The sequence below is a fragment of the Sinohyriopsis cumingii genome, chromosome 15 (genome assembly GCF_028554795.1).
Source record: "Sinohyriopsis cumingii isolate HCF-2022 chromosome 15, ASM2855479v2, whole genome shotgun sequence".
Taxonomy (NCBI): Eukaryota; Metazoa; Mollusca; class Bivalvia; order Unionida; family Unionidae; genus Sinohyriopsis; species Sinohyriopsis cumingii.
Window position 1 is genome coordinate 33,902,591 of NC_142975.1, and position 24,105 is coordinate 33,926,695.

General features: G+C 39.0%; 1 protein-coding gene across 5 annotated transcripts in view; it reads left to right on the forward strand.

Annotated features, from left to right (window-relative positions):
• Nucleotides 1–14,973: 14,973 nt before the first annotated feature.
• The window catches only part of LOC149781580 (TELO2-interacting protein 1 homolog), an 87,226-nt gene continuing 78,094 nt past the window's right edge, over nt 14,974–24,105 (forward strand). For all 5 annotated transcript variants that reach the window (XR_016414739.1, XR_016414740.1, XM_089935622.1 and 2 more), the window contains exons 1-4: nt 14,974–15,081; nt 19,392–19,580; nt 22,721–22,860; nt 23,309–23,387. Coding sequence is in view for 3 of the 5 variants with exons in the window: in XM_089935622.1 (XP_089791748.1) it covers nt 15,080–15,081; nt 19,392–19,580; nt 22,721–22,860; nt 23,309–23,387 (410 nt within the window). In the remaining 2 variants the exon portion in view is untranslated. The remainder of the gene's footprint in view (nt 15,082–19,391; nt 19,581–22,720; nt 22,861–23,308; nt 23,388–24,105) is intronic.

Consider the following 24,105-nt stretch of genomic DNA (forward strand, 5'->3'; position numbering starts at 1 on the left):
GAGACTGATGAAGGGACGTCATGTTGATGCTGTGTGAGACAGACCCAAATTGTCTGAGGCTTTTATTGTGTTGTTTTTTGTTTTGTTTAGTCGACGGCGTGAACGTATACACGACAGGCCCTCCGTCTTGGCACCAGTGGTGAAACAGATCTGTACGAAGTCCCAAATAATTGGGGGTAGTGGATTTTAAATCCACGAGTAAATGGGCATGTGGGGTTTTAATGATATCGTCGTTCGTAACTGTTTGGCTTACACTTGCACTTGCGATTTATCTCTAGGGCTTTTAAACAAGACCTAATAATGGGCATTGAGACTGATGGTGTGATGGGCTTTACGTTGTTGAAACAAATTTTGAGTGATGTAAATGACACTGGCATTGCGATGATGCCCTTTGCGCGGAAACCGCAGTTTAATTTCTTATTCGTCTTGTCCTAACATGTATAGTCGAAGATGACAAGGTGGGTTTGACTGGGGATAAACACGATCCCGTCGTCGTCTCAAGGAATGCCCTCCACAAACACGATGGAATCGCCTTGAATTTCTCGTAACAGACTGTACGCCGATCGCTACTCTTTGTAACACTACATGATCCACTGAGGTGGACGATCGATCAAATAATGTTTATGTTCGATCAAACGTTTGACAAATTCGGTTTCGCCTGAACGACTAGGTCCGGCAATTAACATGTTAAAGGGAAGGCGAAGATACAAGGCCTGTCAACTAGCACAATCTTAGTGTCTGTCAATGACTTTAAAAGAGAAGGAAGAAGGAATAGAGACAGCAGAGGTAGCCATAGTGCGGAAAACGTCACTTGACATTAAGACAGTCAAGACAGGAGTTTTTAAACTATTTCAGGACATGTTTATTTCAACACATGTTTAAAATGAATCAACACGAAAGACTATAATGCATAAAAACCAATTGTTTTCGGTAACAAGAATGTCCTAGGGCAGTATAATGTTCTTAAAGTCTCTACATTGGGAACAGTCAAACATTTGTCCTCCCGATATATCCTTTCGGGAATGCCCATGACAGTCCTGTCCTGAAGGGTGTGGTTATCCTCGATGACGGGGTATTCTTCTGACACTGTCTCTAACACAGGTTTAAAAGTTAATGGACGTTTGAAGTTAGGACCACAACTTGGCATAATTGTCCACTTCTTTGATCCAAGCCTCGAAATCCCAACTTTTCCACTCACGTACATCTTTCCAGTGAATGTGTAAGTCACAAGCTACACAAACATTGTTGTACACATCTTCAGTACCTAAACAGTTGACGAATCTTTTTTATGGTAGAAGTCGTGAATTACCTAGATAAAAACGCAAGGCTGTTAACAAAATGAGTCTCTCGTGGACATTTAAAAGGACCACTTTCGTGTTTTATTTGGTGGTAAGTACTGTTCGTAAAAAGTCCACAAGGAATCGGCTGATAAACGAAATCCAAGAAAGGAATTCACTGAGACTCACACCACACTACGACTCCAATTCAATGCACACGGTTCATGAAAGAAGTGTTGGTAACCCTCCAACATCTGAATACTCTCATTGATTTCCTCCCACGAAACATGTTCTATCACCACTAATAAAGTTGGCGGCATGTTAGACCGTTTTTATACCTCTTGTTTTCGGAGGTAATACGCTTACTGTCTGCCACAGTGGCGAATCTAAATGGTTTAGGCACTAACTTGCACATCATTATCCGTTCAGAAGTTTCCTCTTGAACTAAGTTTACATCGTGTAAAATAGTTTGGTATTCTCTAACTCCTCTTCCGGAATTCGTTGCAGTATGTCCACATTGTAGTAAAAAGAATGAGGCAAAGCAAACCAATCCTTCTCTCCCGAGTCTAGTTTAACAATGTCTGACCACTGGAACATTTTCATTTTAATCAGTCCTTTTATATCATTCAGGTACCAGTGGTTTAAACATCGGTGACGTAACAAATGCAATTGTTCTTTGCGTTTCACTTGTATTTTGACCAGCTCTCAGTAAATGCGTTCTCTCAACTCCACAGGCAAACCACGAATCTTCTCTAGTAACGTATCCATGATCATGTCAGTCAGTATTTACACCCACGTTGGGGTCACTTCTAATTGTCCTTATTTGAATTAAAATCTTCTTTTAGAGCGAAGGTAATGGACACAGTGAGTACATTCTTCCCACTGCCATTCAGGGTAACGTCAAGGATGTCAATAAAATCTTCTAATGTAAACGGTCTAATGCGAACTAATCGGATGAACGCAGACTTTGTTCATAAAAATCTGACGAATTTGTTGATTTTTATAAATTTGCTCTTGTGAATTTCTCGACACAAATGTTATTCAGTCACCAACTGAGATTTAGCTCTGGCAAATCTCTGCCAAACTTCCTTGTAGATCTTGCAATTCGTTTGGTAATACTTGAATATAATATTTTAAATGGGGTTTAAATGATTGTCTAGGTGTTGTCCAAAGTTCGACTCCTAGACAATCTGGTTTCTTCAACAACACGGAATGCCACATCAATTATTAGGGTCCCACTAAAGGTAGGAAATGACAATGCGGAGACCATCGAGCATGTTCCAGGTAAGCTGAATCTTTCCGCTCCCACTCGTGAAGTGACACGCAGCAACTGAAGCACTTGATTTTATCCCCTTCGCTCAAGTAGAAAAATCCGAATCTGGCTATTTCTTCGGGGGTAGGTCCTCCCTGATATTTAGGTCATTTTCCTTTGAAGGTTTAGAATCGACTTTCAAAGTAGCAGTATTCATGCAACTGTACAGGTAACGAATATTCGTCTTTCACTGGCTCATTTTAATGAGGATAGGGTGAAATCTGCATGAGTTTGCTCAGGGTTGGATGACAACCGTAGGGTGGTAGACGCATGTCTCGCGTGAAGGATGACATTGACAACGAAAACAAGCAAAGGGAAAAGGTGTTCTGCAACGAGTGGTGTCGCTTTCGCCTTCTTCAGGTTTGACAAGCACATCATCAATTTAGATGGTAGTTGTAGTGATAGTAAAGCTCCCATGATGTGGTACTGAATCGCTGAGGTCACAGCGTACGGCATCGCTCTTATCGCAAGGCTCAACATCGCGCTCCACTTTAGAATCACCGAACTTGAATGATGTCTGTTTAAAAATATTGATCTTTCTCACTTGGACTATGTAGTTACAGTGCATTATCGGTCTTGGGCGTTCTCCCTCTTTATATGCCGACCAATGTCGACTCTGTCCGTACGGCAAGGTGAAGTGGTTGGGAAGTCGCATTCGCTTCTAGTACACGATTTGATACACTTTCTTCAAAGGTCGACTGACGATTTGGTGTGTGAGTAAACGTCCAATCTTACGCGGTTCGCAAGTAGTCACTTGAATGTTTTCATCCTGTCCAGACTGCAAAGCTTCTTGCAGCACCCCAAAGTTCACCACTCAATTTGTGCGATAATTCAGACTCAATTCTTTCACTTTACACTCCGTGTGCATTTTTTCTTGTTTATCCCGGTATTCGTAGCCTTAATGTTTGGGACCGCTACTAGGAAAACTTAGAATCTTGTGGTCGGTGTGCTCGTTCGTCCAGGCTGCTAAGCGGTCTCCTTATATATCAGGGTAATAGTGACCGTGTCAAAATAATGACGCGATCTCCTAACAGTTTTAAAACTTCGTACAATTTTAAGCTATCATGGACTATCACGTAAGCCACAATGATGACAAATCCTCACCAATGACGTCCACGTGTTTCGTGTATTTGTTTTTACATGAATCATCTGGAAGTACCAGGAAGGTTCTGTTAAATACTCCATCTTGGGTAAACACGGTCGTTGTGCCATTTAGCACCACCAGCAATTTAACATCACTTTGGCAAATGATCGCCTTCCTTCGTTTTTCTCCACGTGGTCTAAAGTGATGCCTACCTGCTCCCAGTGTTTGTCTTTGAATTTAGTTTGGTCTTCGGGAGTGCAGACCAGGAAGCATAGCCGCCGGCTTCTTGTTTCAGTTTCGAAAAGGCATCCACGTAGTCTGCAAAAATGCATTTCTGAGTGTCCTCGCCCTTGATGTACTGTTCTGTCTTGGGAAAGTGGTACATTTAGTACACTTCTAACTGTTGGTATCGCAGATCCAGAGTTTTAAACAATTCCACGCTGACCCACGTTCCTGTCAAGGCATGTGCTTTCATGGATGTGCTGACAAGGTCAGACTTGGTGGCACGTTTCGGCACAACATCAGTTTTCCTTGGCAATGGTGAGGTAAAACGGAATGGTACACGTCCGTTGGAGGCACCAATCTTTCGAATTGTCGAATGTTGTCAAGGTCGATGTGTTCTGTCAGCAATTGCGGGCGGGTGCCCCGCTGACAGTGACGACATTTTCACACGTAAGGATACAGAGAACTGATGTCTAAATATTAGATTTCTGCCCCTTTTTCCTCGTCGGCTTGGTACAGAAAACTGGTTGCAGTCATCCATCCTCCATACAAACTGTCCCTCGGGTTCAGTGGGTCCACCAGCTTTAACTTTCCACTGTGAGTTTAAACCCGAGATTGGTTTTCAAACGGCGATCGTACTCGTGTTCACACATTTTTTCGACTTAGTAGCCTTGCTGTTCGAACTTCAAGCGCCGCTGACAATGGCCTGGTACAAGTGGTCCATGGTGCGTTGTAAAAACTGACTTTTAGAGTCACGTTGAGGGTAACAGAGGGGGCATTCATAAAAGAAGCATGCGTTTAACTCGTACACGATCATGGGGTTTTTAAAGTCTCAGCCATCCACCGAATACGTTCTGATGGTCTTCTCACCTCCACCGTTGCGGACATGTTGAATCCATTTGTCTTTCTCGTCGCAAAAGTAATGTAGCCAGCGAAGGGCTTTGTTCGAGTACTGACGTTTGATAAAGCTTGTCATTTGAGGACTTATGACAGTCAGTGTGTTTTCGGGTATGGATCATTTGCGGTACACTAAGGAACACGCTTTGGCAATGATGCAGACTTCTTTCAAAGGATCAATCCCTCCGTGCTCCATGAATAATTGTCGAAATTTCCACAGCAACTCCGTAAAATGTCTACGTCGGAACGACAGTACTTTAACATTTCTTCCTGATAGCCAAAGTTATCTGAGGCGTGAGTCTTGTACCAAACGTGGAAAGCTTCCCGTTGTTCGGTGCGCATAATGTCAGGGTCGTAGCAGTGATCCTCAGGTAAATGGGATAGAACGGAGTGTTGGTTGGCTTCGGTATTGAAAAAGTGTTTGGTCATTTCTGTCATTCCAAACATTTCATGCAGTCTACTCAATGGCATGGCCAAGTAACTCATCGAATCTTTAAACTGTACTTGTCCCATTTGCATGTAAATGAATTTGGCTACGTTCAAAATCACTTTAGGACGTTAGGTACTTTGTTTCATCTATAATCTGAGAAGAAATTGCCCATCGTATGCCTAGAAATTGTGAGCCATCACCGTGGCATGGCGACGACAATCTTCGTAACGTTTGACATCGTCTTCGCTCCACGTTTCGTCGTTAGGGTCTAAGATCCATTGGGCGAAATCGGTTCTTGTGTTCGGTCCCCGGAAGATTTTTTCACGTTCCCATGAATATTGCTGAAGTGAGGGCAATGACTAAAGATAGTTTCTTGGATGCACTTCTCGCACAATCGATGAGCAACGTAGAAGTTAGGAATGTGAATGTCGGTCTCTTACACGCATTCGAAATTGAAAAGATGAAATTCCCTTTCTTCTGGTCATCTTCCTCCTCTTGTTTGGAATATTATTTTTCAATGTAGCATTCATGTTCTACGCCCACGATTTGCGACAAATGTGACATCGTTTCGTTATTGAACATACTTGTACCTTGGCACTATTTGTACGTATGCCTGTCAACAAGTAAGGCACAATCGCAGGAGTTGACAAGCACTTTTTCTGATGTGAATCTTGCGTCATCAGATGTTGTTGGTAATAGGCAGGGCTGTACAAAGTGCGCTGACAAGCGAATCAATGCACTCGTGGTTGTCCTTCTTCCAGACAGGGTTGAGAGGCCAAACATCCTGTTCATTTCGATTCACAATGCGTGAGTTGTTCTCGATTGTAATTACTAAAGTCACATTTCTCGCAATAATAACCGTATCCCAGGAATGCGGTGATACTGGCAATAACATCGAAATGTTCATCGTGATGATAGACGTGAATATATTTTCCGACTGTGAAATCTTTGCCACGAAGCAAGAGAGGCCCGCGCACTTCTTGAGGGTCCACTTTCAATGTGTAGCGTGTTTCACTGTCCTCTTCTCTCCTAGACCTTGTTTCGACTCTGCTGCTGATTCTGTTTCCTGTCGTTTCCTTCCTCTTGCCTCTTCTTCTTCTTGATGTTGCTGTTGAAGACGTAAAGCATGTTCTGCTTCTTTCTGCTGCTGTAAAACTTTCTCCAGTTCTTCTTTCTGCCTCTGTTTAAAATCCTTGACCTGTAGTAAAGAAGGATAGTGTGACGAAGGTGCTAGTACCGGAACAAATTCTTGGGAAGAAGAGAGAAAATAAAAAAATCCCCCCAAAACTGGTCTCTTCTTGAAGTAGGTCTGTGTTGACTTTGGTAGCCGCTGTTATGCCCTCGATTCTCTTCTCCACAGCCGGTGCACCCCAATTCATCGTCTTTTTAGTTTCCGTCATGTTTGAAAACTTTCTCGCATTGATTCACTGAACACAGAGGCTAGCGTATCTATATATGGAATGTGACGTATCAGGCAACTCTCTTCGGATTGGAAGACAGACTCCGTACTCTGACTTTTGTAACCCCTCACTGGGATTGGCGAAAAAACTCAATCCGTTTCGATCCGCTCTTCCACTATAAATAGCAACGGTTCACTTTCATTCCCTTCGCATGTTCTAGTCCCAAGATGTGGACTAAAGTTAAACCATCTACCCTCGTATCGTCGATGCTGTTCCGTACGGACCTACGCATGTATGTCAGATCATCATGGACAATCATCCGGATCACCTATACGAGCGTTTGGAAAGGAAGAATATATGTGGAGACACACGGCTGTCTGTACACAGTCCTCATCTACGGTCCAGAAGTCAGAAGAAGTTTGAGGAAGAGAAAAAGACCTATGTGATACCCTCTATGCTAACGAAATGCTGTTAACAAAAAAATCCAAAGGCCCTTTTCAGGGCCACTCATATGCCTCAAAAAGATATTTATTCTCTTTGCCATATATGTGTTGTATGCGTTATATGTGTCTATGTCTATATCTCTCCCTAGAGCAGCATGTATTCAGGTCAGCCCCTTGCTTCATTTTTACCAATATCCAGTACCGTGACGTGTTCTCACCTGAAGACTTACAAAAATGATACTACCAGCTACCGGCATTAAGAGGTTAGTGTTAGGTAAGTTGGTTCTTTACCATTCAAATACTGGCAGTGAGAAATTGTTCTGTATTGTTAACAAAAACAAAACCGAATTCAGATCCAGGATAGGTGATCTAGCACTTGGTGCTCCACTGGTGTGCAAAACATTCATAGTCTCAGCTGATACAAAGGCAGTCTGTTGCTTTTTAAATCTAAAAGTGCTATATGTGAAAACTTGAAGTAGTAATTGATGTTAAAATACAAAAGGATAAACGCAGTTGTTTTGTACATATGCTCATTGATTTTTGTGTCATTTTATATGTGAATTACTCTATTTCTTCTCGGATTACTCTTTTTGTCCACTGGGATTAGACTTTTCCTCGCCAATGGTTGGCATGAATGCATTCATCATTTGATCTACTGCATCATGTATAAATCACAAATTTTGTATTTTATATGAATACACCGACCTCCTTTTACTCTTTCAGTGTATCGTCTTTATTTGACTGTATACACCAAGCAAGGTACACAGCACATCCGCTTTATCACCTATATATAACAGATTATCCTCAGGCTTCAGATTTGAGTGAAATTTGTGTAAAATGCTTTACATATTTGGTTGTGAGAAAACAGAAACGTCACATTACATGTGTCACTGTGATGATTTAGGCATCATGTTGTTTTGTAGAACAAAGAATGTCTTGTTTTTGGCAGGTATCACCAATTTTCATACTGTAAAAAAGCTAGTTTCCCTTTTAATTTCTTACTGAAAGATTTGCTATGTGTTTAAGAAAAAACTTTTTACCTATAAGATTATGTAATGTGTTTTAGTATATATACTGCATCAATTTAAATGTGACATTACTAGAACAAAGTGTTCTGTGGATGTCTTGTACCTTTAAATGCCAGTCTTGGACCACATTTTTCTAACACTGCCCACCCTGTAGACCCTCATTTAATAGGACTCAACCATTTTCTGAAGCCTAGTGGTTAGAGCGTCTGCCTTGGAAGCGGGAGGTTATGGGTTTGATCCCCGGCCGAGTCATACCAAAAACTTCTAAAGATGGTACTAACAGCAGCCTCGCTTGGCACTCAGCATTAAGAGGTTAGTGTTAGGATTGGTTGGCCTGGTGTCAGGATGATGTGACTGGGTGGGAAATCATGCTGCAGACATCATGCCCCAGTGCTTGACATCACTATAAAATGCCACATTGCAGACATCGTAGCGTTATGACTGAAACATTGTTAAAGCTACGTTAAAATCCAAAATCACATATCACATCACCTCACCTGTTCCATTCATATTGGCCTTACACAAGAACTCCACTTTCCCTTGTCCGTATGCAGTCCCAATATTCCCCATGTTCAATTCCAATTGTCCATATCTCGCCAAGTGTGTTCTTGACTGAGATTTCCATTGTCCGTTTAAATCTTGTAATGCATATTACCACTCACCGTATATCGTCTCCATATACTACTAACGCCGACGATATCAGCGATGATAATGCCGTGGATAGCAACTCTATATACTCGTGTAGTTTATTAGTCGTGCATGTCGATACTTTCTTGGCTATGATATTGGCGATACCGGCAACCCCTGTTATAAGTGCCACACCGAGTCCTACCACTGGGGCTATCACGTAGTGGCGGATAATGTACCGATTAACGTCACCGTTTCAGCAACTACACCTTATGCAGCGTAGACAACGACATCAATAACCATAATACGTCTAACGGATTTTTTTTTGTTTTCTGTATACGAGGCGATGATATCGTCAGCGATCGCTGCCAATAACGGGCTTGATCGAATCTGTAAGTTGAATCCTAACACAATGATTTGGGTGAGTGGGTGGGCATTATGTGGAGTACTAGCACTCTAAGTAATTATTACTCTAAGTTACCAATGGAGGCAGTAATGCTACAAATTCCAGACACCACCAATAAATGGTTGCACATAATGTCTTGCAGAAATATAGAGTCGTACACCAGTCGCTAATCGTTTGGCGTCAGTAAAATATTAGAGCTGACGTTCGGTCAGTGTCATTGTATTTGGGCCGTGTAACGCCGAGGCTCTCATCGTTATTTTTATTCCAGGATTCTCTTTCGCTGCCGATTATAGCTTTTTAATCTGACTAGGGGTCAGAGTAACATTCACGGAATGATATGACATTGTAATAAATATCGTCAACGACCATTTAATTACTGATGGGGAAAAGATTTATGTTTCCCCTGGGGCATCGACCACTCTCATTGGTCCGCCTACCCCCTCAAGCAGAATTCTTTTATATGATAATAATTCTGCGATGGCTCTGTAACCACCAGTAGCTTGTTGTTGTTGTTGTTGTTGGGTTTAACGCCATTTGTCAGCACACGATAGTATATGCATGGCTGCCAGTATTAATGGCGGAAGAAGGACCCGGGAAAACCCAAGGAAGAACCACCGACCCACGAGAAGCTACTCCGCAAGCTTTCTCACATACTACATTAGCCGAATCCTAGACTCGAACCCACGCAGACAGAGGTGAGATGGCAGTGATCCGTAACGCAAAGCGCTTTAGACCACTCGGCCACTCGGGTCCCCACCACTAGGAGCAGTTGGTATATCAATAACAGTTGCTCTAACGTAAATATCAACGACATATTGTCTGAACAAATCTAGATGTTCCAGTGGGAAATAATATATTGGATACAGTTCTGAGAAATCACGCTGAGATATCTGCAGATAAGAATCAACATTCTGAGCACACTCCATAAGTATCTCATTAAACTATGATATGCCCATGCTACGTTGTTTTGTTCGAAATTCAGTATTATGTCTTTGGATGGTCCCTGATGTCAATTTATCCACTGCGAAATCGTAGACACGGCACATGTATCAAACAACATCATATTTCTTTCTTGATTTTCTAATATTGTGTTACTTTCAAACGCAACGAATATATGTCGTGGTGCTGGAATTCCCCGTTGAGACTCTATCTGACATGCAAATGAATTTGCTGTACTTGTAACTGAGTCTGTGGTCTTTGTCGGCCACGAAAAGGTTGACTTGCTACAGTTATCCATGAATGATAACAACCGAGCTTCTTCTGTGTGCGATGGAGTCATTGATGGCATCCACAGCGCAAGTTGTTTTAGTATTATTTTACATACAGCCGTAGCATTAACTCACCAAATTGCATCGTCGTCAGGAGACTTTCGGACTATCTGAACTGTATGTTTGGCTCTGAAGATAATTTTTCTAACATGTATGCATAATCCAAACAAATGCGAGAATGGTATCACACATCTGAATCTAAACATGAACATCAATTTGAGATCATCGTGTGTAAAATCCCAAGTTAAAGTATGTATTATGGCTATGAATAACTCAGTTAACCAGTTGTACAAGGCATACATGTCACATAATACTACAATAGATGATCAATCAGTGATCTGTCGTGCCGTATTGAACACAGAACAAATAACAACAAGCAGTAATATAGGCAGAGATGAAGGTCACATCCTGAATGCAGCCAGAGGCTTATGCCTTATATTGCGTCATGGGGGCTGAAGCTAAACGAACTACCTGTTGTTGATATGGGACGACAATACCAACAACGAGAACAGGAGCCCGCCCAAATCGAGAAAAGGAGGACAACTGTAGGCTCCGAGGGAGCGATTTATGCAAATCCATTCTAAGCCGAACGGTCCTGTTGCAGATCTAAGGGTAGCAACACCACCCCAACACCAGTAACTCCACCATAAGAGCCATAGACATGGAAGATAATGGAAAAACACCTCGCGTAATAGGTGGTTGACAGAAAGCAACTTCCCCCATTCCTACATTGACCCAGATACCGTCAGAGGCGGCACAGGCAACTGATCAACAGCATAAAGAAAATTTGTACCAGGATTCATTCGATTACCGTCATAATGAAGCATATGACCTCTGCCAAATCCTAGAAGAGGCAGGTCGACATATAGAAGACCTTCGGGTGAAAAGCGAAACTAAATGGAGGATCGAGAAATAACATGAGGTCCCGATGAAGAAAATACCCCTAATGTCCGTCGTCATGGCCTAGATAATCGGCGTAATTATTCGATGACGTGTTTACTCAAAACATCTGTATGTTATAAACATGTGTATAGATGTTGGTTTTTGTTGTTGTTTTTTTTGGTTATGTTTTGCAGTTGCACATTCAAAGAAAGCTTGTCATTTAGTTTTCTATAACAAAAAAAAAGTTTGCATCCCCTCTTTTCTTCAATTTTATGTACACGGATGTATGACTTTATAACGAGGCTGTCGTCTTCTTGAAAAAATGTAATCATAATTCTCCAATTTGATGTATTAAGGGCATATCAGGAGTCGCGATTATTAGGTATATGTTTCTTTTTAGAAAATAAAGTTAGTTCTACATAGGAAATATAATCTACTAGCATGTTAAGTCTTCCGTAGCCCAGTATTTTGTCTCTATGACTTTTTGTATATCTTCCAAGTACTTTTTGTTTTGATTCAGTTGTGGTATTCATTCAGTTACGTTCGATAAGCCCATGTATTAAGACATGCATAATTTCCGCGGCCATGTGTTTGATGTCTAAACTTTTCCGCGGGCTAGAGTTCATCTCTTACACAAGGTTGCCGTGACCCGCTAGAGAGCGGAATCTTGAATCGACACAAGAGATAGATCGTGCCAACTGGACAAAGGCTTACCGTATCACACCTACATGTTAAAGGTTTCTTCAGAGATCAGAGGAAACACGCTGGGTGATCGGGGCGTTTTCTCATCCTCCCCACGTAGACATACAACGAGACTGACATTGTCCGCTAAGTTTGATTGGATCGGTTCACATAACAAGGAAATACAAAGCTTCGAAAAGGTCAGTGAATTATTTGTTCAATTTGTATAATATTACGGCATTGTAATTGTAATTATTCGTAGGATGTATATGTAATTACTAACATCGTTTAGTATGTATAATTACCTTTATAGTGTTTCATTTACAGGCGTATTTGAGAAATTTGCTTGAGTCTTACGTAGAGAAGTATGTAGATTGGTAGCTTGTGGTCAGAATTAGTTCTGTAAGTCACTGTTAGGTTACTTCAAAGTAAACCAGTACTTGTGTTAATGCATTATGTTAGAATTTACGCTTGCTTGAATTGTGAGTATGGGAAATGGTTTAAGTCTGTCAGATTAATTACTATTGACGTATGGATATATATTAGAACATGGATATTTGAATATTTGTGTACTGTGTATTGGTTGTAGTGAAAAGAAATGCGTCTTATGGTTGTGATATTACTTAGTATAATGGGATTATGAATATGAACTGATGTGACACAATTTATTGATGTATGTATGATAAGTAATTGATACCGTACTTTTATTACGACGTTGTTTTACCATATAAGAACGTATGAGTATTTTGATGTGAAGGAATGCGTGACCGAAGAAATTTAATTGCGTTATCTGATTTTAGGCTGGGTGTAGTGTGAGATGACATGGCTAAATAAAACATTGTACCGCCCTTGTGTTTTCACATGAAGCTATTTAGGAGACAGATCTTCCGGTTCAGTTGAGTCCCGAGTGAGGCTAGCAGAGCAGACGAAGTCGACCAATGTCTAGTCGGTGGAGAGAAGGTGTATAGAAGGTGGAGGAGGAGAAAATAAAAGGAGTCGAGGAGGAGCAAGTAGAGAAGGAGGAGAAGGAGTATAGAGAAATCGAGGAGGAGAAAGAATTTGGAGAAAGTCGGGAGGAAGAGGAGAATGAATTGGGAAGAACACGTGAGAAGAATACACAGATAACTAGAATACAAGAACGGATGGACGTCTGTTGCACACTACTAATCAAGTGACGCAATAGGCTATTACAAAGTCGAGCGGAAGGAGAGTACTTGGGAAATTTGAATAATTTTACTATTTAATTGTTATTAAATTTTTATGTATTGAATTTCGCTTTTTTGTATATTCAATCATTACCGTCGGCGTTGCTGACTGGGGTTTCAGAGCTTTGCTTATGTCGTTCAATAATTTAACTTCCAACCAAAATCGAGCCGGGGAGGGGGGGACTTCCATCATAGTTTAGATAAAATCTTGAGAGCACTCCACCCCATCCCAATCACAAAAACCCCCACACATTCATTATCTAAAATTTTGTTTGATATATTTTTATAACACAATTCTGGTGTGCTAGTTGTTAAATTTTTTCGCTGGGCATTGAAGCACAACATCACGACATTTCATTTTATTTTGCATTCATTTATAACCCATGCATGTCAATTTCTCTCATTTGAAAACGAACTGGGGGAAAACTATACATAATATTTAATATTCCAATAACGCACATTCTTTCCTTTTATGAGCTAATCTGAGACCTTATTTTCGCATCACTATTGTTAGTTTTGTTCGTCTGTTAAGAAAGGTGTGTTGCTTGTTTTGAACTTCAATGGCAACATTTTGAAGCTGAATTGACTAAAAAGCATGCAGTTGTTAGTATTAAATGTGGATGTAGGTAGTTATATCAGTTAAAGGATGCTAATATACATAGATAATAGTGGGGCATATATACGGTATTATACCTACTTCTTAAGTTAGTGCAATATATACCATAGTTGACTCTGCGCCATTTAAACCGTTGTTTGCTAATAATAAGTCCAATAGACCAGCGAAACAGAATGATGCTTTGGTGGGCTATACTTTGTCTATATAACTATCAATTATTTAAACTGATACTGACACGATATCATTCTGAGCTCAAATATTTTCTTTAAATGTCGGAGGAAAACGGGAGCTTCAAACTTGTGTTAGTAAACAGCTATGGGTATATCCATTATATTATCCAAACGTAATCTCTCTCTCTCTCTCTCTCTCTCTCTCTCTCTCTCTCCTGGTTACAAAATGCAAATTTAGTATTTAAACTTAAATTTGTATCATTTAAATATGTTTCAAGGTGTTACTTCTTTTATTTTGTGTATACTTACTGCCACATAATACTGTTTACGCCGTTTGGACATCAATGCAGACATCAGCAGTACCTGGTTCATGGCTTTGCCCTGCTTCATGCAGGCGTGGATCGAAAATAATTGGGCGAATGGCATTTTTCACAACCTGGAAAGTGCCGTCCATGTACCATATGCAAGCCTGTTGTAAAAGCGTCAACTGGTCCTTTGTGACAAACATGAGGTGGCTCTCTTCACGGTCACGGACGTTGCCACCCAGAACTCGTTATGTAGATACCAGTGTGTCATTAGCGTTATTAACCATTAGCAATGTGTTAATTATCGGTGTTTTTTTTTTTTTTTAACTGAATACAATATACTTTAATTATGATTAACTATTGACGTATTTTCCATTAATGCTTTAATTGGCGTGGAATTGCCCCATGGCTGGGGTTGAAAGTTGTTGGGAAGGAAATGTCTTTAGAATTTTCTTGGGGTCGATTTGTCTTGAGGACTCCTTCATTTACCATTGATGAGAGCAAACTCGTCTCATTGACTTTAAAGACCGTGTATGTTGTAGAAATATCTCGTCAGCTTAATATGACCATAGAAAACAGCTAATGTTTCTTGTTGAAAATGATACGTCACATTTTAAATAGAGATTACAATTGCAATCGGAGATAGCAAGATAACAAATTTGTCCGCAACTGCTTCGTACTTAGGAACGCGATTGTATTAATCTTAGAGTTACCACCCTTACAAGATGGAGGGAAAGTTCACATGCTAGGAACTTGCAGGATGACTTTTGCACATCTTGTTCAATTCTCGTGATGCATTGATATTAGAAGTGAACGAAAATAACAAATGTTAGTACCTTATTATAATTAATATATATGATGTATAGAAAACCCCATACCATTATGCACTCTACCTGAATGGTATCAAACCTGCATACGTGCTATCAATTCCACAGGCATTTGATGTGGTCTTACAGTGGAAGACTCCTCCCTGACATATGCGTTTTTGAGGCCGCCGTCTTATTGTCTAAATAATGGCGCTGTATTGCGTGGTAGACGTGGACAAACAAACAAGAATCAAATTTTCAGGAATATCTCGCACACTTGGCAGTAGTCCTACCTGTAACACCTGACGCTGATATTTATGTTTTGGGCGTCAGGGTCTTACAGCCAAACTAACGGCTCTGTGTAGTGTGTTTTAATGTCGACTAACATCATTACGAAAGTCACATTTTCAGGAATATTTCACACAACTGACAGCTAAAATTACGACGCTTTTCTACAAAGTAAAGTTATAATGTTTTAGTCAGACTTTACTATGATGCCATTTCTCGAATAAATTCAAATTCTCACAAAAGAAATGTACCCGTTTTCAAGTTTCTTTGGCCTACATTTCAGTTGGTTGGAAAGCGATGAAAGCAGAGAATGCCGAAATCGGATAAAGTTGAAATATTAATTTTTAGTGAAACGAATAAAAATATATTATGCCTATTGGAACTGTAAGCAACAGCAGTAGTTCTACATGTAAGACATAGCACTTGTTGATTTAGTTAAGGTGCTATGTCTTACTATCCAAATAACGGCCTTGTATAGTGTGTTCCGATGTCGTTGACATCGGAATGAGTAGTTAAAGTTTCAGGAATATCTCACATCTGGCAGCATATATCAACACTCTTCCACTAATTTATGTGTAATTAATATACTTACTGTGCTGTCTTTATCCTGGTGGAATCAAAATATGACACTAGCAAATGGACGCTTTTTCATGTTCCGTTGACATACATTTCAGGGATGGTCCTGGCTTTTAAAAAGATGTCGCCAAAAAAATCGCCAACCTCAATATTTTGTCGCCAATTTTCAAAAAGTGTCGCCAAAAAAGTAGTGTGCATTTTTCCAAGTGTTCATTTAGTCTATTAATGTAACAGGCAATGAAAATTACAAAAGATGGATTAGTTAATACTTTAATTACAAGAAGCATTAACAAAATGTTACAAAGTGTTACATGAAGATCCGTCGCGATTTTAGGGCTGCCCACTTGTTGAATGCAGTTTCAAAGTCTAATTTTTCACATCTGTACATGCTGATTCTCATTAAATTCTCGAGAGATGAGATACAGAGCTTATTTCTGATGTCAGTTTTTATGAAGTTCATCTTACTGAATCCACGTTCACAGTCTACAGTGCTGACAGGTGACACCAGTAGTCTCTCAGCAGCCCCCCCCCCCTTATGGCTAGCTTCACAAAGCTTGTAGTGAATTGCTTCCTAAATCCCAAGAATGATCACTGAATGCTGTATAAATTTTCTCGACAAGAAAAATAGGATCGCCATTCCCACGAATGAAACTTATACGAGTCAACACCTGGCAATATTGGACCGTATATATAAGCATAAATTCACACCCAATTTAGGGATTCTTTCACTCCTGCATTTTGAGAAATAAATAATTATTATTAATTATGCAAAACTGTTGTTTTTTTTTTGTGCTATTTCTTGTTGCGGAGTTTAAGTCTGCAGCCGTAACACAGGACTGATGGCAAAAGGAAAAGATCAATGAGTAAAATGCTGCACTCGCGACAGATGTAATTGTGATTTAGATTTTTTCCATTCGCTTTGTATTTATACACGGTAGTCGGTACTTCAAAGCTTATCAGTTTTCTATGAAGGTTCAGCAAAACTATTGTATTGGTATATGTATAAAAAAAACAGAAGGATTAGCCATACAATTAATTTTATCTGTTCTATTCGCGTTTTCAGAAGTCGGTCAGTTGTAGGTATAGTGCGGTAGCATGATTGACTGTATCGCAGCATACAGTACTCAGCCCAGATGTCAGCATAAGCAGATTATGATGTAACAATGCACTGTAAAGATGGGGTTGTCAATAAGAATAGGATCGTTTGTGTAACAGATTGATTCCAATGCATTGCTTAGTCAAGTTTGTGGCTTCCTTTCGTTCTGCCTTTTAATTTATCCAGTCCAAATCCATGATTGTATGTACAAATCAAATAACCAAAAAGTATGTCGCCAAAAAAATCGCCAGATGGGATATTTTTGTCGCCAATAAGGAAAAAAAATCGCAATTTGCGACATTGGCGAAGCCCAGGACGATCCCTGCATTTGAATTGTTGCAATGCGACAGTAGTCAAGGTATGCCAAAGTATGTTTAAGTAGGTTCGTGTGGCAGATATGTCTCTTGAATGAAATGAAACGTTGCTTTAAAGTTCCAATAGGCATATTATATTTTTTATTTGTTTCGATAAAGAATAATATTTCCACTTAACCTGATTCCGGCATTCCTGGCTTTCATCGCTTTCCAGTCAGCTGAAATGTAGGCCAATGAAACTTGAAAACAGGTCCATTTCTTTTGTGAGAATTTGAATTTTTTAGAGAAAAGACATCAGAGTAAGTAAAGTCTGACTAAAACATTATTACCTTACTTTTTAGAAAAGAGCCGTTATTTTAGTTGTGTGAGATATTCCTGAAAATTTGACTTTCGTTACGTTGTTAGTCGACATCAAAACACACTACACAGCGCTGTTAGTTAGGCAGTAAGATCCTGAGGCCCAAAACATAAATATCAGCATCAGGTCTTACATGTAGGACTAACTTGGCAGCTGATATAGACGCTTTTCTACAAATTAAAATCATACGGGTTACTAGTCCTACATGTAATACCTCGGCGCTGACATTTGTTTTGTGCGTCTGAGTCTTACTGCCTGACAAATGATGCTTTGTAGCGTGTTTTGATGTCGACTAACATCGTAACGAAAGTCAGATTTTCAGTGGGGCCCCGAGTGGTCTAAAGCGCTATCCGTTATGGATCACTGCCATCTCACCTCTGTCTGTGTGGGTTCAAGTCTTGGATTCGGCTAATGTGGATATGTGAGAAAGCTTGCCAGTAGCTTCTCGTGGGTCAGTGGTTCTTTCCGGTGTTTTACCAGTTTCTTCCTCCACCATTAATACTGGCCGCCATGTATAGCCTATCGTGTGCTGAAAAATGTCGTTAAACCCTACAACAATCAATCATACATTGAGTATGGCTACCATGACTGCCATCATAAAAATGTTGTCACTACTTCTTCTGAAGGAATGGTCATGTTAGTGGGAAGGGGGATTTCACCAAAAAACTTCTAATTATGTATTGGACTTAAAATGGTTCAAATCTGACATCCGGTATGGCCACACTAGCATTTAATTTGAAAATCATTTTATCACAGAAGAATATTATAGATACTTTCAGTATTACACAGGCAAAAGAAAGATGTGGTCATATCTTGAATTTCTGGAAATTCTTTTCAGTTCTTTTGAGGGACTCTTGTCTTTTTGTATGGATGCAGTTAAGCTCTGAGTTGAAAACAAATGAACATTAATTACCCTGTCACCAAGGGAACAGAAATTAGAATTCCTTTTGTATGCCATGACAAATCCCAATGTTTTTTATTACATCTTATCTTCTCAATCACCCCTATGTCAACCAACCTCCTCCTGGTATATGATCCAGGGGCTCTAATCCAAAATCCATTTCATATATGAATATGCCCTCCTTCTGCAATGGCATGTACAAACTTTGGTAAAAAAAAAAAGCAAAATGTCACTAATTGCAGTTATGTATATTTGAACTTTGACCCCATGTTCATGTGAAGAGCCAAAAAAATCGTACCTCTTTTTCAGATACTATATGGGCAACCAAGATACTATTCTGGCTGAATTTATACTCTCCACACCTCCAACGGCTAAAGCATTGGGTAAAATGAAACTTGCTTTGTGTTAAATATTCAGTCAGAATTTCAATAGACTGTGTGATTGTGCTGACATAATTGCCATCATTACCATTTCATTAAACCTTTTGAAGGGGCGGCATAGTGATTTTGTATTTGATGCAGGTTTCTTATTGAGCAGAGAGAACTATTTTTAAATGAGTTGGTTAGCTATTATTACACATGTTTGTGATTTGAATATATATAATGTGGTCAAGGCAAACCAGGTTGTCATGAGTACACTGTCCATAGTGAAGCAAACATCTGAGTGTTGTGTTGCTTTCACAACCTTCTTGCCCCAGTTGTATTGTCCATAATAAAGCACGTTAATGTGTGTTGTATTACCTCTACAAGAAAAATATATATTTCCCATTTGATCATTTTCTTAATCATTCATGTTTCAGGGAGCTTTTGAGAAGAGAAGCATTTGCCCAACTGAAGCCAGTTTGTATGCAGCTTACACTTCAGCACACTCGGGAGAATGTCTCCTCTCTCTTCAGTGTACTGCAGAAGATTGATCTGACCATTCTGCAGGAGTTACATGAATATGTTCTCTTCCCATTAATGGCCATCCTTCGCCATTCAAAGAAATGGTAAGACAAAAATGTCCTAGCCAACGTGCAGAAACTGTATAGATGCATTAGACTACATAGTGTCTGCACATTAGCCTCAGTGTGTCATGGATTGATCTATGAGTGTGTAATACATTAGATTCAGTCTGTCATGCATCAGACTTGGTGATGCATTAGACTGTTATTGTATGATGCACCAGACTCTTATTGTGTGATGCATTAGACTGTTCAGGGATCGTCCTGGGCTTCGCCAATGTCGCAAATTGCGATTTTTTTTCCTTATTGGCGACAAAAATATCCCGTCTGGCGATTTTTTTGGCGACAGACTTTTTGGTTATTTAATTTGTACATACAATCATGGATTTTGACTGGATAAATTAAAAGGGAGAATGAAAGGAAGCCACAAACTTGACTAAGCAATGCATTGGAAGCAATCTGTTACACAAACGATCCTTTGTTCTTATTGACAACCCCATCTTTAGAGTGCATTGTTACATCATAATCTGCTTATGCTGACATCAGGGCTGAGTACTGTATGCTGTGATACAGTCAATCATGCTACCGAACTATACCTACAACTGACCGACTTCTGAAGACGCGAATAGAACAGATACAATTGATTGAATGGCTAATCCTTCTGTTGTTGTTGTTTTTTTGTTGTTTTTTTTTACATATACCAATACAATAGTTTTGCTGAACCTTCATAGAAAACTGATAACCTTTGAAGTACCGACTATTGCGTATAAATACAAAGCAAATGGAAAAAAATCTCAATCACAATTATATCTGTCGCCAGTGCAGCATTTTACTGATTGATCTTTTCCTTTTGCCATCAATCCGTGTTATGGCTGCAGAGACTTAAACTCCGCAACAAGAAATAGCCAAAAAAAAAACAGTTTTGCATAATCAATAATAATTATTTATTTCTCAAAATACAGGAGTGAAAGAATCCCTAAATTGGGTGTGAATTTATGCTTATATATACGGTCCAATATTGCCAGGTGTTGACTCGTGTAAGTTTCATTCGTGGGAATGGAGATCCTAGTTTGCTTGTCGAGAAAATTTATACAGCATTCAGTGATCATTCTTGGGATTTAGGAAGCAATTCACTTCAAGCTTTGTGAAGCTAGCCATAAGGGGGAGGGGGCGCTGCCGAGAGACTACTGGTGTCACCTGTCAGCACTGTAGACTGTGAACATGGATTCAGTAAGATGAACCTCATAAAACTGACATCAGAAATAAACTCTGTATCTCATCTCTCGAGAATTTAATGAGAATCAGCATGTACAGATGTGAAAAATTAGACTTTGAAACTGCATTCAACAAGTTGGCAGCCCTAAAATGGCGACGAATCTTCATATAACACTTTGTAACATTTTGTTAATGCTTATTGTAATTAGAGTATTAACTAACCCATCTTTTGTAATTTTCATTGCCTGTTACATTAATAGACTAAATTAACACTTCAAAAAATGTACACTACTTGTTCTGGCGACACTTTTTGAAAATTGGCGACAAGATATTGAGGTTGGCGATTTTTTTGGCGACAGCTTTTTAAAAGCCAGGACCATCCCTGCTGTTAGTGTATGATGCATTAGACAGTACAGTATGTGATGCATTAGACTATTATTGTATGGTGCACCAGACTATTATTGTATGATGCACCAGACTCTTATTGTGTGATGCATTAGACTGTTAGTGTGAAATGCATTAGACTCTTAGTGGGTGATGCATTAGACAGTATGTGATGCATTAAACTATTACTGTATGATGCATTAGACTCTTAGTATGTGATGCATTAGGCAGTTAGTGTGTGATACATTAGACTATTAGTATGTGATGCATTAGGCTACTACTGTGTGGTGCATTAGACTATTAGTGTGAGATTCATTAGACTCTTAGTGTGTGATGCATTAGATTGTTCGTGTGAAATGCATTATACTCTTAGTGGGTGATGCATTAGACAGTATGTGATGCATTAGACTATTAATGTATGATGCATTAGACTCTTAATGTGTGATGCATTAGGCAGTTAGTGTGTGATGCATTAGACTATTAGTGTGTGATGCATTAGGCTATTAGTGTGTGATGCATTAGACTATTAGAGTGTGATGCATTAGGCTTCTACTGTGTGATGCATTAGACTATTAGAGTGTGATGCACTAGACAATTAGTGTGTGATGCATTAGACTATTTGTGTGTGATGCATTAGACTATTAGTGTGTGATGCATTAGACTATTGGTGTGTGATGCATTAGACTTAGTATGTGACACATTAGACATAGTGTATGAGGCATTTGACTGATGCATTAGGCAGTTAGTGTGAGATGCATTAGACTATTACTGTGTGATGCATTAGACTATTGGTGTGTGATGCATTAGACTATTATGTGACACATTAGACTATTAGTATATGAGGCATTAGACTATTAGTATGTGATGCATTAGACTATTAGTATGTGATGGATTAGACTATTAGTGTGTGATGGATTAGACTATTTGTGTCTAATGCATCAGAATATTAGTAGATGATGCATTGGACTGTTAGCATACACATTATACTCTTAATGTGCAATCATTGGTGTGTGATGCATTGGACTACTGGTGAGCAATGCATTAAACGCTGTATGTGCTGATTGTCACATGAAACCTTTAACAGCAGAACATTTTATTGTCATGACAGTAAAAAGCTGTCAGTAAACTAAATGAAATGCAACAAACTTCCAGAAATCAGTATTAAACCATAACTTTTATTATTCCAGAATTTAGATTTTAGCAGCAAAAAAACAAAAAATTTATTCAGTGATCAGTAATAATGAAAGGCTTGATCAACTAAGTTTGATAATACACAGAATCTGGGAGATTTATGTTTGAAAATGAGAGACTGGAAGAAATAATTTTCATTTGGTGTGTTTGCCTCTATTGCAGAATTTTCAGAGATTTTTCTATTTTTGTCATTTCAAGTCAATGATGTGATGTTAGAGCAAGCTGTTTATTTAATTCCATATCAGTGTAGTGAATTTGATTAAATTCTTTAAAATATTAGCATCAACCACATTAAGAGGCATTAAGAATTCAATCTGTCCAATGAAGGTAGAAGGAGAGAGAGGGCATATTCATTGCAGATATAAGATAATGCTTATTTTTATTAATTATTTTAGCAGTCAGGATCTGTACCTGGATGTGTACACTTGTATGGAGTTTGTACTTGGACACACCCAGCTCAGCCGGTGGCAACTATTTCTGGACATCTTCAACACTGCATGCATCATGCTCTCAGTCCCAGGAGACCAGACCAGAGGTAGGACAAGGAGGATATATTGTTGGGACAAACTGTAGTTGAACCATCTCCATTTGCAACTTTCTAACCTTTTTTGTACAGTTATTATATTAAACAACCCCTGTATATCTTTACATTAAGCTTGCTAATCAAAAGTTAAATAGAGAGATGCTGTTAAATTAATTCAAATATTGGCAGAAAATTTGGAAACTTGGCGAGTTATCTACCATGAAGATGAATAAGAAACGTGTTTGATACCCAGATCTTGTTAGACTAATTGAGATTCGATTAGACATTCTAAGAATTAGGTTGTATTTTTTCCATGTTGTCAATTTCATGTACTTTTTATTTCCATTTGTCTATCAGAAAGCTAATACAAGCAAGCCTAATCATTAATGGGCCAGAATAGTCATAGGTTAGGATCACATGTGTAAAGGGTTCTCCTGAATTATATTTATTTACTTTTCAGTGGCAAATTTGTCAGAAGAGTTGAAACTAGCCATCATCCAGACTATACGCACCCTTGTGAAGAAGACAGATTACACAGGGTAAAGATGGCGGCATTGACATACATGCCAATCATTATGATTTTGGTGTAATCATTATGCTTTTTTTCCCCACTAAATTATGCTTTATGCATGAGTGTATATGGATTACACAATTTTAGTATATCTCCCCTCCCAAAAAGTCAGTAATTTGTTTCCTCATTTTTCTTCTTCATTCCATTAATCCCATATACTGTATTCTAGAAAAGACTGCTTCTACATAACTACAATATAAGAGTATTCTTGTCCATATATTTACATGTGCTTTCCTAACAGTATTATGATGTATTTATAGCAGCTGTCCTATTTCCAAGAACATGCTGGTTTCTACTTTCAAAATTTTGACTTCAGAATTTTTTTTTTATAGCAGCTGTATGACTTTGTTAGGTGGGAACAGACAGGTTTTCTAATTTTTAATCTTTTCTTGCAGATTCTTTGTTCTAATTCATATTTGGTACAGAACCAGTCTGTAGGATATTTGATGCTAAAAGTCAGTCAGATTTATTTAAGTCTGTGTGCTAGAGCAAAAATGTTTTCAAATAATTTCACAGAGGGATTAAATAAAACTGAAAAAAAAATGATTCAGAGATGAATACATGAATTACATAACACAGTGTTCCATTCTACAGTTGATTTACTCCCTTTGCAGGCTGTGTGGAAAGGATTTTAATATTATTCAAGGTGGTAAATTTGATGTGGAGCAACACTTTAAAACTAAAGA